General features: G+C 32.0%; 5 protein-coding genes across 10 annotated transcripts; 3 read left to right on the top strand and 2 right to left on the bottom strand.

Moving 5' to 3' along the window:
• The first annotated feature begins 62 nt into the window (after positions 1 to 62).
• Positions 63 to 1,666, top strand: LOC120775793. 2 transcript variants are annotated; one of them, XM_040106146.1, is made up of 3 exons: positions 63 to 300; positions 407 to 826; positions 888 to 1,666. In XM_040106146.1, the coding sequence occupies exons 1-3, from the start codon at positions 159 to 161 to the stop codon at positions 1,511 to 1,513; spliced, it is 1,188 nt and encodes a 395-aa protein (XP_039962080.1). In that variant the 5' UTR covers positions 63 to 158; the 3' UTR covers positions 1,514 to 1,666. The 2 variants fall into 2 exon arrangements, with proteins under 2 accessions (XP_039962080.1, XP_039962072.1); XM_040106138.1 differs by having other exon boundaries at positions 64 to 300; positions 882 to 1,666.
• On the bottom strand, positions 1,654 to 4,039 carry LOC120775786 (ubiquitin-associated protein 1). Its single transcript, XM_040106127.1, has 4 exons — positions 3,917 to 4,039; positions 2,367 to 3,843; positions 2,140 to 2,312; positions 1,654 to 2,077 (listed from the first exon to the last, which is right to left on the bottom strand). Exons 2-4 carry the CDS (start codon positions 3,820 to 3,822, stop codon positions 1,952 to 1,954), a joined length of 1,755 nt encoding a protein of 584 aa, XP_039962061.1. The 5' UTR covers positions 3,823 to 3,843; positions 3,917 to 4,039; the 3' UTR covers positions 1,654 to 1,951.
• Positions 4,040 to 4,904: 865 nt separating this feature from the next.
• LOC120770197 (KH domain-containing, RNA-binding, signal transduction-associated protein 2-like) lies at positions 4,905 to 6,590 on the bottom strand. The gene is made up of 6 exons (XM_040097442.1): positions 6,328 to 6,590; positions 6,125 to 6,246; positions 5,717 to 6,060; positions 5,570 to 5,659; positions 5,397 to 5,476; positions 4,905 to 5,154 (listed from the first exon to the last, which is right to left on the bottom strand). Exons 1-6 carry the CDS (start codon positions 6,485 to 6,487, stop codon positions 5,012 to 5,014), a joined length of 939 nt encoding a protein of 312 aa, XP_039953376.1. The 5' UTR covers positions 6,488 to 6,590; the 3' UTR covers positions 4,905 to 5,011.
• Positions 6,591 to 6,821: 231 nt separating this feature from the next.
• Positions 6,822 to 8,570, top strand: LOC120770182 (KH domain-containing, RNA-binding, signal transduction-associated protein 2-like). 3 transcript variants are annotated; one of them, XM_040097429.1, is made up of 8 exons: positions 6,822 to 6,937; positions 6,998 to 7,178; positions 7,239 to 7,360; positions 7,428 to 7,461; positions 7,516 to 7,771; positions 7,840 to 7,929; positions 8,081 to 8,163; positions 8,384 to 8,570. In XM_040097429.1, the coding sequence occupies exons 1-8, from the start codon at positions 6,863 to 6,865 to the stop codon at positions 8,512 to 8,514; spliced, it is 972 nt and encodes a 323-aa protein (XP_039953363.1). In that variant the 5' UTR covers positions 6,822 to 6,862; the 3' UTR covers positions 8,515 to 8,570. The 3 variants fall into 3 exon arrangements, with proteins under 3 accessions (XP_039953363.1, XP_039953345.1, XP_039953354.1); XM_040097411.1 differs by having other exon boundaries at positions 6,826 to 6,937; positions 7,428 to 7,771; XM_040097420.1 differs by having other exon boundaries at positions 6,827 to 6,937; positions 7,428 to 7,771; positions 8,399 to 8,570.
• A 1,844-nt stretch (positions 8,571 to 10,414) lies between these two features.
• LOC120770161 lies at positions 10,415 to 13,933 on the top strand. 3 transcript variants are annotated; one of them, XM_040097387.1, is made up of 6 exons: positions 10,540 to 10,557; positions 10,628 to 10,696; positions 10,765 to 11,106; positions 11,318 to 11,876; positions 11,936 to 13,291; positions 13,352 to 13,933. In XM_040097387.1, the coding sequence occupies exons 1-6, from the start codon at positions 10,543 to 10,545 to the stop codon at positions 13,648 to 13,650; spliced, it is 2,640 nt and encodes an 879-aa protein (XP_039953321.1). In that variant the 5' UTR covers positions 10,540 to 10,542; the 3' UTR covers positions 13,651 to 13,933. The 3 variants fall into 3 exon arrangements, with proteins under 3 accessions (XP_039953312.1, XP_039953305.1, XP_039953321.1); XM_040097378.1 differs by having other exon boundaries at positions 10,415 to 10,557; positions 10,628 to 11,106; positions 13,355 to 13,933; XM_040097371.1 differs by having other exon boundaries at positions 10,416 to 10,557; positions 10,628 to 11,106.
• The last annotated feature ends 93 nt before the right edge of the window (positions 13,934 to 14,026 follow it).

A 14,026-nucleotide genomic window follows, 5' to 3' on the forward strand; every position in this document is an offset into this window, starting at 1 on the left:
TCATGCAAAATTTTTTAAACGGCAACTCTTTGGCCATGACATTTCAAAATAAAGCATATCCACAATTTTGCTATAGCTGAGGATTCGCCTATTATCAACAATTATTAACAGCATTGCGGAAAACTCCTACCGTTTTTATAAATATTCGAATATTTAAAATGCCTTCACTTTTTGCTGGCATATATTTACAAGATAAACCAAATGAATTTCTACCTTTAGATGATATCGACTTCGATCGTAATGTGAATTATTTAAAAGAAGAAATTGCTAAAAAGGTGCAATGCGATGCAACAAATTTGGGTAAGTATGTACATACTTACTATATACGAGCAACATTTCTGCCGATGTGCACATATGCTTATGATTTGTAATATATATGTACTATATACATATTAAAAAATTGCAGAGTTAATATACAAAGGTTTAGCTTTAAAAGATGAAAATAAATTATTGGAAATTATTTGTCCTAACGGAACGGTGCATTGTTTCAACAAGACAAAGCAACATTCGCCGTACGTTCCTCCAGAAGATGTGTCAACACCTGCGAATATCACACGTATTCACGAGCTTTTTAATGTAATTGCACACACTCAAATAAATGTTAATTCACGTGTCAATATCCTTCAAAAGGTATTGGCAAAGTATCCAGAATTTCGTCATAATTTAGGAGCGCAAGCTCTTATTAGAGATTCAGTCCTTTTTAATACACTTCATCATCCAGAAGTAGTTAAAAACATTTCTGAAACCTACCCGATTATTTGTGAAGCAGCTCCATTTATGGTAGATACTATTAAGAAAGAATTGGCTCGGAGCTCATCGACTACACGTAAGTGAAATATGTCTTATATTAATCTCTATACATATCAACTTCTATCATATAGTTTCAGAGCCGGCAACTGATTCAACCAATTCATCTGAGGAAGAAAATTCAATGGGTGCCAGCACTAGTAACGACCGACCTACATCAGGTTCGCAATCGGAGAATTCACGAATACGTATGATAAGCCGCCAGCAATTACAAGCTGCACTTGCCAGAATCGGCGTCGGTTCGGTAAATTCATTGTCCAACATTGCTCAGAGAAATAGTGATAACGTAAATGTAACACCGGCCACGGGTACAACATCAGAAGCCGCTGCTGAAACATCTGCATCCATACCCAATTCAACTAGTGGGGAGCGTATTTCATCAACAATGTTTCGATCAGAGTTGCAACGAGCTTTACAATCTTTGGGTCAACGGGTCAGTCAAGTTAGTGGTTCTGGTAGTGGTAATACTGATCAAGGCAGGGATTCACAACGAATGGACACAACAGAAACATCTCCTACTGGTCCTATTACGGGAGACGACAGTGACGAATTACCGCCCCAGTATCGCACGCATCAATATGCTAATGAATTGCGTACTATGGTTCAAATGGGTTTACTCAATTACGATGACAATCTAGTATATTTGACTATAGCAAATGGTAATATTGATGTTGCTATTAACCTCCTAATGGGGGCAATGAATTAATGATTTAAAAATAGATGAGAATTAAGATGTTTTTAGTTGCGTAATAATTAACACAAAACAACAACATTCTACTGCGAAAACAAAAGGAATATGTCATCCTATGTCAATGATATGTAGACTGCAAAATAAAATATTGTATGTATATTCATGTATTTGTATCTCTTTGTTTATTTATAGGAATACTCAATTACATTTGCGTTATTTATCGTTAATATTTTCGGTAAAAAATATAACGAATATATCATATCAGTGTGATTTTCGTTTTTTTTTTACATTTTGATGAAGTTTCTACTTTGTATGTACATTGAAAGCGGTTGATGTTTCTTAGTTCTCTCAATTATTCATACGTTTTAAATAATAATACATTACACACATAAACTGCATTTTAATACTAATATATATAGATGTATAATATAGGACCCTACAGGGCACGTGCAATTATGAAATTAAATATTCCAAGGCTTTCTCTTTATTGTTATTGAATTTAAATAGAGCCTCGGAGATTTTCGCTTCGTCGAAACCCAGATCCATCAATTCACTAAGTGGTATTAGATGTTCAATGATCTGTAATTATTACTTAATTAAATTATTATATCATATTGTATAACTCATTAAGCGTTATTTACCTTTTTATCATCCGTACCGAAAATTGTGGAAATTTTAGCCACTCGCTCCAACGGAAAGCCCATAGAACTAATATTTGTAACTAGTCGTTGTGCAGGCAGAGGCAATTTGTCAAAATGATTTGTCTCTTGTGATGAGTGTGTTACTTTCACAGGTGACTGCTTTGGAGTTATATCTGCTTCACATAAATATTTTTAACTTATTTTTATTAGAATATCTATATACCCACCTTCATTAAAATCCTTGACTTCAGTTTGTTTTTCTTCTTCAGAATTAAAACTATAGTAACGGGACCTACGTATTTCTGAGTTTCGAACCTCGTCACTTAACTCTTCCATTATATCTGGAACGCTCCTGGATTTTGAATCTATGTAATTGCTGGTGCTTAAAAATTGTTGATTCTGCAAATGTGATTCATTGCTGACATAAATCGGTTTTACATAGTTATTGGCATTGTTGCCAATACAGTGTGTAGAATTAACGTCAGCTGGATGATTTAGTAAATGCCTGGGACTACCGTAAACCGAAGCGCTACTATTATAATTGTGGGTATATAGGTAATTGTGATTGCCCAAAATTGCCGAAGAGTTTTCAGTTTGGGCATTAAAATTCAAATACTTCTGCGCAATTTCTTCACCATTATATAATGTATTGTAAGACGTTTGATAGGACTTTTGTTGAGTATGCTGTGCAGGATTAATAAGTGAATTGTATGGATGAAGCGCTGTGTTGCTATTATTACTTATACAATTCGTAGCATTAGTCATACTGTTATTTGCAATCATTGGATTTGGAATGTTTTCATTGCGCCAAGCCTGGTGATTTAATTTATCAAAGTCAACCTTTTTAAGTTCAACCCTATTGTTCTCTGCTGTAATATTTTTGTGAGTATTATCTTTGGTTGTTAGCTCAGATTTAATTTCTACTTCAATTTTCTCCATTTTTTCTTCGTGCGAAAATTGTTTTTCTTTATCCTCTATTTCCTTATTTTGGACATGCAATTGCGTGTTATGAAGCACTTGCGCTAATATATCTAAATCATTAATTGTTTTTAACTCAATATTATCAAAAGGTGATGATGTATCTTCTTCGAAGTCTTTATAATTAAATGCATTTACTTCTTTTGCACCGCTACAATTTTTTCCGGCCTTAGCATGTGTTTGCAAATAAGATGCTGTTATGCCATTTAATTTTTTGGAATTTTCACAAGTACTGGAAACAATAGTTGGTTGTAGTATGTTATGAAAACTGCTTATTTGCGGGGGTAAAATTAATCTCTCTTCTGTATCAGACTCATTTTTTTCTCTTCCAACATTATTTGTTTGCTTGTAATCTGTCTCATTATCCGAACCAGACAGATCATCGGTACTCGGATAATTTACCGCGCCTAGCATACGTTTATTTCTGGCTTCCAACTCTTGCAAACGTTCTTGCTCTCTTTGATCCTTTCGTTCACGGCGTGCCTCTCGCTCCTGCTGCTTTAAACGTCGCCACTCAGGCATTTTGGCAAGAACCTTTTTTTCCAACTGGAAGTCATAACAATATTGTGGAGCTTCATTATAATGCTCCGCTGGTAATTGCAATTTATGAACTATTGATTGAGGCAATTGATACAACCTGGGAGGTGGTTTAAAACTTTCCGATATTTTAACAGGAACTCTGTCCATATAGTTGAAATTGGACATTTTCCTCCTTAAATACTTTGTCTGAAAAGCAAAATACACATACATATATACCATATTTCAATAATAGCTCTTTGTTTTTCTTTTCTATTTGTACCTTATTATTGACATTTGAGAAATTGTTGAAATATATTCTATTTATACTGTTTTATTACTAATTATTATAAAAAACTTTTCCAAGTTAAGAAATTATTCGTTTTCTCGGAATAATCTTCGCGAAAGTGAATAAAACGAAAACAATGACAATTTTTTGACAATATGTCAGATGACTAGGACAGGGTTTACAACTTCGTAATACTAATTTGTTTTTTTTTTTTCAACTGAGGAATTTCTGCGTAAAGAAAAAAGTCCCATATTATTTTAAGCCAGTTAATTTGAGCTTGAATATTAAATATAAATTTCTCAATGATTCACACTTAAAATTGAATTGGAACTCCGAAATCTTTCCATTAGAACAGTTAAATCAAACAAATTATATAATTTTTATTATTTATTTGCAAAAAATAATACTGGCAAAATCTTTTATTTAAAAATATGTTAATATGTATAATATTCATAGGTACGTGAGGAAAAAAGCATTCAAATGGTATGTTTATTGTAATAATACTCCGTTAAAAACAAAACATTTTTTGTTATATAAAAATATATTTTTGTCTTTTTATAAGGTAAAGTGTTTCATGTTACCATATTACTTAATAGATCAATCAAAGCTTTAACTAGAATTTTTAATTTTGTATAGTTTATAAAAGTTTCGTATACAACCATATAGCTCATAATGGCTCTCTGCTTTTTATAGTTCAGTTTTATGAAAGGGAGAAGTTAACAATTGCTTTAAGTTATTGGTTTGTGTTTAAATGCTTTTAACCATTTTGGTAAATGAATTCACGTTTTATTTTATTGGACAATATTTGATTTATTTATTATTGTTTTACAATTGAACAATAATCTCTGTGCACTTTGAATATGCGTAAATATGTATTTTTTTATATTATATATATATATGTTTTACAGATTTGAAATATGGAGCATCAATAGCAACCAGATCTAATCTATTCTTACTTACAGTTTTGTCATATATTTAAAAAAAATTTATTTTATATATTATTACGATACTTTTTGATGACATATGATAAGTTAAATGTTATTAATTATGCTGTATATTTAATTCAATGAAAACTTGTTATACTGTTATTTATTTATATCTCTTTAATACTCCATGTGCAACGGGTCTTATTGCTGGTCTAACTGGAGCTTCGCGGAAACGTTTCATTTGAGTTCCGTATATAGAGGCAGTTGGTGGACGTTTATATGGCAAAGTTGTTGGCACAATTTTTGCTAAAATATTCATTAATTAATTTTTTATAAGTTATCTATTATATTATCGAAATTTTACATTGAAATGTTTCGTATAATTTATTAAAAAGTTATGTTAGTTTATTTTTTATATTATTTATTTTCTTTTATTAAAAGTTCTTGGATTTAAATTTATTGGAGATTCTAATCAACTAATTATATATATTACTAATAAAGTTTTGACTGCAATCACGATAATAATAAATAATAAACTGATATCTTACCTCGGGTATATTCGTAAGCCGGAACGATTGTACGTTTAGGAATACGAGTTTCATAATACTCCTCTTCTGATTCCTCCTCTCTGTGAAAGTATTCAAATTATACATTAATTCTGTTCAGATAGATATTTTACAAAACAAAATTAAAATCTCTTTAAAATATTGTTTATACTTACTTAGATGGATCAATCTGATATGCATATTGTTTTACAAAATTCAAATACTTGGATGGACCACTTGATACTATTTTGTTTTCATATATTGATCTGAAATTAACCAAATTAAATATAGTATTATTACATTATATACCTAAGTTCGGTTACTTAGAAAACTGCTTTGCGGTTTTGGGATCGATTTCCATAAGTTCACGAAGTTGTTCTTGCGCAACGTCGTCATTTTTGTCAGGAACTAGATATTTTCGTATTTCAGCAAGAGCGTATGCCACACGAGCGTAAGCTTCTGCGGGTGTTGCGACGGTGCTTATCTCAACAAATAAATCTTTGTTTAAATGAGAGTGTCGTGGATCGCCCGAATTACGCATTTCTTCTTCCTTAGCTCGATCGCGTATGGAATTCCGTCCCTTGATGACAATGCGACACTGAGTCTCTTCTTGCAAACGACGAAGTGAATTGCCTTTAGGGCCTAATATTTTTCCAGTAAAGTTGAACTAGTGAATTTAATGAATTTACATAAATGATGTACACAAACTATTTTTTATATTTGAACTATACCTTTGGGTATTGTTTAATTGGGACAAATACTTTTTGAACCAATTTGATAGGCTTTTGTTTGTAAACATCAGCATAATATTCTCTGCCAGGAATTCGGCCTGTAGTGCACACTCTTTCAATAGCTACGCGAAGACAATGTTTCAATTTAATGTTCCGAAACTATTTACGAAAATTTTATAAAAATGCATTGGAATACAACTAACCTTCCTCTATAAGCAACGCACACAATGGAAACTCATTGCTCAGTCTATCACGTTCCTCATTTAATTCATCCAAAAATTTTTGGGCAAAATTATTTATCCTTGGTCCATCGATCTCACCATCTTTTGTAACTTGGCTGACCTCATCTGAATGTTCCGACATTTTTCTAAATTAACACAATTTAAATTCAATTGAATGCTTAAAAACAAAATGAATTTATTGCTCCACTATGATTAAAATTGCTGTCAAATCTAAATTTTTGGAATTAAAATGGCGGATACGTTCCAAAAACAAAAGACAAGTGCTAACAATTCGTAAAACAACAACAGAGAACGTAAAATATTTTACGTTAAAAACGTTCTCGTTATGATGAACGTTCTCTGGCATTACTATTCAAAACAATATAAATTTTTCGATAAACACAAATTGATTTCCTTTAATTATAATAAAATTTTATAAAAAAAATAGTAAAATTCTTCTCTATTGACTTAATCCTAATTTCCAGTAGATTTTATTTAACAGAAACACTGTTAAAGTATGGAGAAGTCTGGCAGCATACCCAAATTGCCTCATTCTGATTACACTTGCACTACAAAAATATCCTTTCTAAAGGTACGTAGACAATTTTTCTCTAATATAATTTTGTATTGCAAAAAATTGTTTTTATAAAAGTTTTTAAGAAAAGAACAAGACATGGCTGAACATGTACATGAGACTAATAATGCACCAAAGGAAGAAGAAAATGAAACACCACGAATAAATAATTTTGCCCAAAAATTTCTAGCTGACTTGGATGAGGAACGTGAACGACTTGGTGCAGATTTTCCTTTGTGCGCTTTATTAATTGACGAAGGTAACTTCTTTGAAATCGTCTTGACATCCAAGTATTGAAAATTATTTTTGAATATTTCAGCGTTTGAAAGGGTTTACTCTACAGGACGTATACCAGGTAGAGAATATTATGCAGATGTATACCAACAAAAACCCATAAAAGTCACACAGAAAGTTTTCGTTCCTGTCAAGCAATTTCCTAAGGTACATTTGTCATTAAAAATTCGTGAAAATACTATTGATATTTTCTGTTTACCATATATTCTCATAGTTTAATTTCACCGGGAAAATTCTTGGACCCAAAGGTAATTCTTTAAGAAGATTACAAGAAGAAACTCAATGTAAAATTGTAATAAAAGGACGAAACTCAATACGAGATCGCACTAAGGAGGAAGAAATGCGCGAATCAGGAGATCCACGTTTCGCACATTTGAATCGAAGTTTATATGTGGAAATTAGTACAATAGCAGCACCGGCGGAATGCTACGCTCGTATTGCATACGCCTTAGCTGAGATCCGCAAGTATCTTGTTCCAGATAAAAATGATGATGTGTCACATGAGCAACTCTTAGAATTAATGGAAATAGATCCTAAGTCGGCAAAACAGTATTCGAGGTAAAATTATTTCAAAATTAAAAAAAGTGGATATATTTATAACGCTTAAATCTCTTTTCAATTCTCAGATCTATCCTCGACAAAAAGATGATGACTGGTCCTAGCTCATCTAAATTTTATAATCTTGCCCGTCATGGGGATCAACAGGGAATGTATCAGTAAGTATTATCTATTAAATTCGTTATCTTCAATTAATTAAAATTAAAAAAAAAAATAGTAAACACAGCCGTAAGGGTTATATTATACATATTTGAAAATCATATAGTTTTTTTAATTTACTACTTGTTACGATAAAAAATTAATTCGCAGAAATGAATCTGATGAGGAAGTTTACGAAACTAAAGTACATACTCGTTTAGTGACTCCCATCCATAATTATGGGTATGTTAAGGGTAAGTACGTTTTCAGAAGCACTTTTTCCATAAATGATTTTGTTACTAACATTTTAATATCTTACCATGGCCACTACTTATATATTGCGCTATAAATTATCTTATAATGTTTAATATCTATATTTTATTACTTATGACTGTGACAAAACATATAAAATTATATTATAATAATAAAAGCATTAATATTTATAAACGATACAAAATATAAAATAATTTAAAGTTATCCCATCAACAGCACCTTATAAACGTCCACCTACCGCCATATATGGAACTGAATTAAAACGTACTCGCGACACAACTATAAAATCATATAAACCACCATCATTTGGAATAATTAAGAAATATAAATAAAGTGTCTTAATAATATAATGTTTATAAAATGTGTTGCAAAACTCAAATTTCAAAACTATAACATGTAATATATATAATATATGCTTATGTTCGAAAAATAACTCAAAATACAAAAAAGAACATAATATATACTATTTGAAGTTAACTAACGTACATCTAACAGAACAAGGTAACATTATATCAATATAAACAATGTAAAATGAGGGAGATTATAATAGTTACACAACCTTTGAAAGAAAAAAATAAAATAATCAATTATTACCATGAAATAACATAACTTCGTAAAATTATCCTTAAAAAACTTAAATGTTTAATTTCGTTTTCTTTTACATGTTATTGTAAGTATTAATCACTTGATTTTGTTACAGAAATTTCAAATAAAACTCATTTGAACGTAAAGACAGTGTTTTATCTATTTTTGTCTACACTTTGAATTAGAAACCCCCAAAGTCAAGGTAAAGATGCTGTGTAAATACCGATATAGTTTTCTATTAACATATACGTGAAGCTTTTAAGAATTTTGTATTTAAAATAAAAGAAGTAAGGAAGAGCTAAGATTGGGTACAAGCGAACACCTGGAAGTTCGAAATTCTTTATATTAGGTATATGGGGGCTAAGGAAAGTATTGACCCAATTCAACATATTTGCAACATAGAGACATACTACTATCAGGAAAGGAAATTTCAAGTTTCAATTATATATTTCACATATTGACCGATATTTTCAGTAAAAAGATCTAAGTATAGGTACTGGGATTCCCATATTCGGCACCTAGAGGCTTGTCCAAGTTGGGTTCGATTTGGACAATTGTTGGTCATAAGGTAAAATACTTCAAAGGCACTTTTTGTTCAAAACTTTATTTCGTTATATTAAGTGCTTCTTTATTTATGCCACCCATTGTCCGATTTCGAGCCCTCTCGTTCCTTCTCGTGAGTAAAATTTATTGTATCTGGCGCGCTTTTAGTATTTTAAAATAAACCGTTATATGGGGAGTGGGCGGGGTTATCATCCAATTTTTTTTTAATTTGTCCACAGGTGCCTTATTCTACTGCGACACCCTGTGCCAATTTACAGTTCTGTATCTTAATTTAGTGTTTAGTTATGGCACTTTATAGGTTTTCGTTTAATGGCGTTTGGTAAGCGTGGCAGTAGTATATATTATCAATCATTATTATATATTGATCAATCAAGGTGATGAAAATTTAAAATCCGAGTGACTGTCTGTCTATCTATCCGTCTGCGCAAAAGATATTAAGATATCTTGATGAAACCTGGTACAAGTGGTTCTTGTTAAAAAAGTGAAGACAAGTTCGTAGATGAGATGTTATATATGATATATATATATATATATATATATATATATATATATATATATATTTATTATTATATATATATATATGTATATATTGTGAGGTTATACAAACAACCGTTAGGTGAACAAAACTATTATACTCTGTAGCGACATGTTGCAAGAGTATAAAATATTCGAAACTAGTACATTGAAAAAATTAATATTATTGCCACATCTTAGAAATTATAGACAAAGGATTTTGCGAATTTATAATTTTTAAATGAGCTAATCTTGTCAGCTAATTAGCAATTTAATAACATTAATACATTTTCAAATTAAAGGAATATGTATTGTATATAACAAAAGGCTGGGATTTAGAAAAGAAAATAGCTTTAATTCAACATTGATGTCGGTGTAGGTACTCGCTTAAGATTGTTCAGCTGTCGAATTTTTTATTATGTTCGCAAATGTGAAGGTTATTATGTTTTTTTCATTTAATATGCAAATATGCATATCATAATAAAAATGAAAAAAAAGAACACTTGTCTAAACGCAGTCTAAAGGAAATCTATTACTGTTGTTGTGAATTGCTTTCGATAACAAAACTTATCAGTTATTACTTAGGTGAATAAACAAAACTATAAACTTTTCCCTATAGTTTAAAAACGTTTATGATTAAAAGCATTGCAATAAAATAGTTATGATATCAATTAATGTTGAAAACTCTGCCTCTGAAGATGGTAGCGTTGAAGGTAAATTTAAAGTAATAATGTTGCAAAAATCGACAAATTCTCATGACAATTTCATATTATTTGTATATAGATTGGTCGGATTCTGAAATGGAGGAGGAATCCAGCGCCGACTATGCGGCATTCAGTGCCAGATACATGGGTGAGATAACAAACTTACTGGGTGTTCGCAGCCAAGTTAATTGTGAAAATGCATTAATATTGAACCAGGAGATGCAGCAACGTCTGCAAGAAGTGCGAAAACGTTTGCAGGTCTTATTACAAGTTGTTCAACAGCGATACCTTTCAAACGAGCAACGACTGAAAATGAATTTGTGCAAAAAAGAACGGGGATTTGGAATGCGCGGTGCCTACCTTAAAGGAGGCACTTTCTTTTTTAAAGGAAATATGTTTTTTAAAGACCTTAAATGTCGGAACTGTCCAAACAATCAAGATTACGAATATCGTAAGAATGTGGAAAACGAAATGTTCCCAATGGACTTTGAGTTATGTAGCCGCCATGTTTGGTCATTATTGGACAAAAAAGCTGTGGTCCAAGCAGTGAAAGAACAGGTAAGAATGTAAAATAAATAGTCCCTACACGATTGAAAAATAAAATACTTTTTTGAGTTCTAAACACACAATCGTGAACTTAGAGCTAAGAGTTTTTATTTTGAATAAAAATACCGGCTATCGGATTTAACTCATATCTATTTTGTACTTCATTGTTTTCTATATATGTATTTTGTTAAATACATTTTGAAAAGATTTTATCTATTTACAGGTAGTGGACTACTTAGCAGATCACCAAATTCGAGACAAAAGTAATAAATCGAAAAAACTCACACTAGATATAAGAGTTCACACAGAGAAGTTGGCAAATCTTTTAACACAAGTAGATGAAAAATTCCAGGTTGATTGGGTACAAGTGTCTGCACATAACTTAAACTATCGACATTCACCGAGCAGTTGTAAGACAATGTGGCAAGTATACTTGCATCCATCGCTTAAACGTAGCGCTTGGTCTGAAGAAGAAAATAAACGACTCTTACATGTAGCGCAAATTCATAATTATCAAAATTGGGACAAAATCGCCAAATCAGTTTCGAAACGTTCTGATTATCAATGCTTTATACAATATCAAACGGCCGTTTGTTTTATGGACACTCAACGTTGGGGTCGTTGGGATAAACGTGATGATATTAAGTTACTAAAATTAATAGAGAAAAAGTCCATAAACGGAGTAATCGATTGGAATGTAGTGGCGTCTTATTTTCCCCACAAACCGAAAAAATCATTACATCAACGTTATATATATTATTTGGATCCAAAGATTAGTCATGGTAAAATTCGTAATATATTATGTTTTCACAATTTTACAATAATCTTTGCATGCTTTCAGAACCATTTTCCCCTGAAGAAGACCTCATATTGTTGGCAGCGGTTAAAGAATATGGAGAAAAATTTGCATTATTTCCACGTACACTTTTTCCAAATCGCTCTATAACACAGCTTCGTATGCGTTACAGAAATACATTACAAACTCGTCATAAGCTAACACCCTGGTCTGTAGAGGATGATAAGAAACTTATGGAGTTTATAGCTGAGTATGGTACATCTGCTTGGCTTCGTTGTGCTGGAGCTCTTGGAAACCACAATCGTATTAGCTGTCGAACACGTTTCCTTACTATAAAGAAGTTTTTTGCCAAAAATCCAGAGGCTACACTTGAAGACATACCCAGAAAAAAGACATGTACAATGAAGAATAGCGTTATTACAACCCAAAATTGGGTCGAAAAAGTCGCAGAATTGCGAGAAAATCCCGACACTGTGCTTGTACCAACAAATCAGAAAATTAAGAAACTTAAAGAAAAGGTTGATAAGTTTGAAGAAGTGCTCAAAACTAAAGACCCTCCAAAATGCGAAGTGCAATCGTTGAGAAAAATTGGGAAAAAAGTACGGAAAATATCATATGTGGAACGTTTGCGTGCTGTTGAACAAATGCTCTATCATTTCTTTAAATATTCTTATAATTTTAGTTTAGGTGCTGATGTATGTATTAAACAACCAAATGAATTATTACGTTTTGTGGCAACATCACTCGATTTTAAGACGGACTCTCCACAGCCATATATTGCGAACAGTTCGCTATTACCGCATATTGAACGCCGTTGCGCATTTTATCTATATCCGAAAAACCAAATTGCAAACGAATCTGTATGTGAGTCCTTCAACTATATATTTCCACCAAGTTGGTCGACAGCAATGGCCTTCCGAGCACTATGCGTGCAATCGGCTCAGGTGCAATTAGAGGGATGTAAATCTGTAGATAACAGCTATGACCGCAAACCAAGTGAAAATGAGAAAAATATAGCGATACAGAAATTTCGTAAACGCATGCGTGCATTACTCTATCAAACAGCCCTATTAAGTCGTTTACAACCAACTCGATTTACCGAACTAATGAGTATCAGCACACCGCCTGTAACATTAACAGAAATAACGCCTGCAGATTTCAGAGATGATACCGCCACAAGTACAATTGCAACTTTAGCAAGTCAGCCGGCGTTGGATTTAACTTGTGTGAAAAACGAGTGTTCATCTGAATTTTTGGGTAATCCGGAACACTTTTCGGAGGCATTGTACAAACGTACTTCACTGGATGAGGTTTCGAAAAGTGAGAAAAAACCACGACGAACGTCGAAACCGGTTGGTCGAAAAAGAAAGTTACAAACAACACCATCTGAAACCACAACAGGTAAAAATAGAACCAAAATTATTAATGATTAATTATTAATGTCCAATTAAATATTTGCAGCAGTAATGGCGGTGGCCGAGAAAACTATGTTGTTAGACGTTGAATTTTCAGAAAGTGGTAATGCGTTTGCTTCTAAAGCAGCAAATATACAACCAGTTCTTTATGATATTAAACAAGAGCATCAAACTTGTGCTGCAGCGGCATCTAACCAAGGTTTAAACTCGTGCATTATGACACGAAATGGCAAATTTTCAGAAAGTCCGTCTTCAGAGCCGGCGGGGAAACGAATTCTAATTGATGCAAAACGTGATAAATCAGATTTCGTTGAGCCTAATATCAAAACTGAGCTGGAGCTATAGCAATACATAAATCACTAAGGACAAGGCGCATTTTCGGGTTTTGAACAGAATATTTGACTGAAGAAACTATGTTTTGATGAAATTTAAGATATATTCACAGATTAATATAATATTTTGCGTCTGTATAAGTTCTCATATGAAAATAATGTAATATTTTATAAAAGTCATTAAAATTGGCGCTTGGATTGAGATGTTTAAGTTTACGAATTGCTTTATATTTAAAATTCTGCTAAAGATTCAAGAAGTTGTGTTTTGCATACAACAAATATAAAAATTGAGAAGATGACTGTGTGTGTTATTTCTGATAGTATCGAAATTATTTTTTGTTCTTAATTAAAGACTAAGCTATTTGTATGGCTAACAAGGCCTCTCATAC

The sequence above is a fragment of the Bactrocera tryoni genome, chromosome 1 (genome assembly GCF_016617805.1).
Source record: "Bactrocera tryoni isolate S06 chromosome 1, CSIRO_BtryS06_freeze2, whole genome shotgun sequence".
Taxonomy (NCBI): Eukaryota; Metazoa; Arthropoda; class Insecta; order Diptera; family Tephritidae; genus Bactrocera; species Bactrocera tryoni.

Coding starts and splice junctions, on each gene's coding strand:
- LOC120775786 (XM_040106127.1), bottom strand. CDS start 3,822: ATGTCCAATTTCAACTATATGGACAGAGTTCCTGTTAAAATATCGGAA. Junction 2,313..2,366: donor AGTCAAGGATTTTAATGAAG/GTGGGTATATAG, acceptor TATGTGAAGCAG/ATATAACTCCAAAGCAGTCA. Junction 2,078..2,139: donor TCGGTACGGATGATAAAAAG/GTAAATAACGCT, acceptor TAATAATTACAG/ATCATTGAACATCTAATACC.
- LOC120770197 (XM_040097442.1), bottom strand. CDS start 6,487: ATGTCGGAACATTCAGATGAGGTCAGCCAAGTTACAAAAGATGGTGAG. Junction 5,660..5,716: donor ACCGCAAAGCAGTTTTCTAA/GTAACCGAACTT, acceptor GGTTAATTTCAG/ATCAATATATGAAAACAAAA. Junction 5,155..5,396: donor GGCTTACGAATATACCCGAG/GTAAGATATCAG, acceptor TGAATATTTTAG/CAAAAATTGTGCCAACAACT.
- LOC120775793 (XM_040106138.1), top strand. CDS start 159: ATGCCTTCACTTTTTGCTGGCATATATTTACAAGATAAACCAAATGAA. Junction 301..406: donor ATGCGATGCAACAAATTTGG/GTAAGTATGTAC, acceptor AAAAAATTGCAG/AGTTAATATACAAAGGTTTA. Junction 827..881: donor TCGGAGCTCATCGACTACAC/GTAAGTGAAATA, acceptor TCTATCATATAG/TTTCAGAGCCGGCAACTGAT.
- LOC120770161 (XM_040097371.1), top strand. CDS start 10,506: ATGATATCAATTAATGTTGAAAACTCTGCCTCTGAAGATGGTAGCGTT. Junction 11,107..11,317: donor TCCAAGCAGTGAAAGAACAG/GTAAGAATGTAA, acceptor ATCTATTTACAG/GTAGTGGACTACTTAGCAGA. Junction 11,877..11,935: donor GGATCCAAAGATTAGTCATG/GTAAAATTCGTA, acceptor GCATGCTTTCAG/AACCATTTTCCCCTGAAGAA.
- LOC120770182 (XM_040097411.1), top strand. CDS start 6,863: ATGGAGAAGTCTGGCAGCATACCCAAATTGCCTCATTCTGATTACACT. Junction 7,772..7,839: donor TCGGCAAAACAGTATTCGAG/GTAAAATTATTT, acceptor TTCAATTCTCAG/ATCTATCCTCGACAAAAAGA. Junction 7,930..8,080: donor GATCAACAGGGAATGTATCA/GTAAGTATTATC, acceptor ATTAATTCGCAG/AAATGAATCTGATGAGGAAG.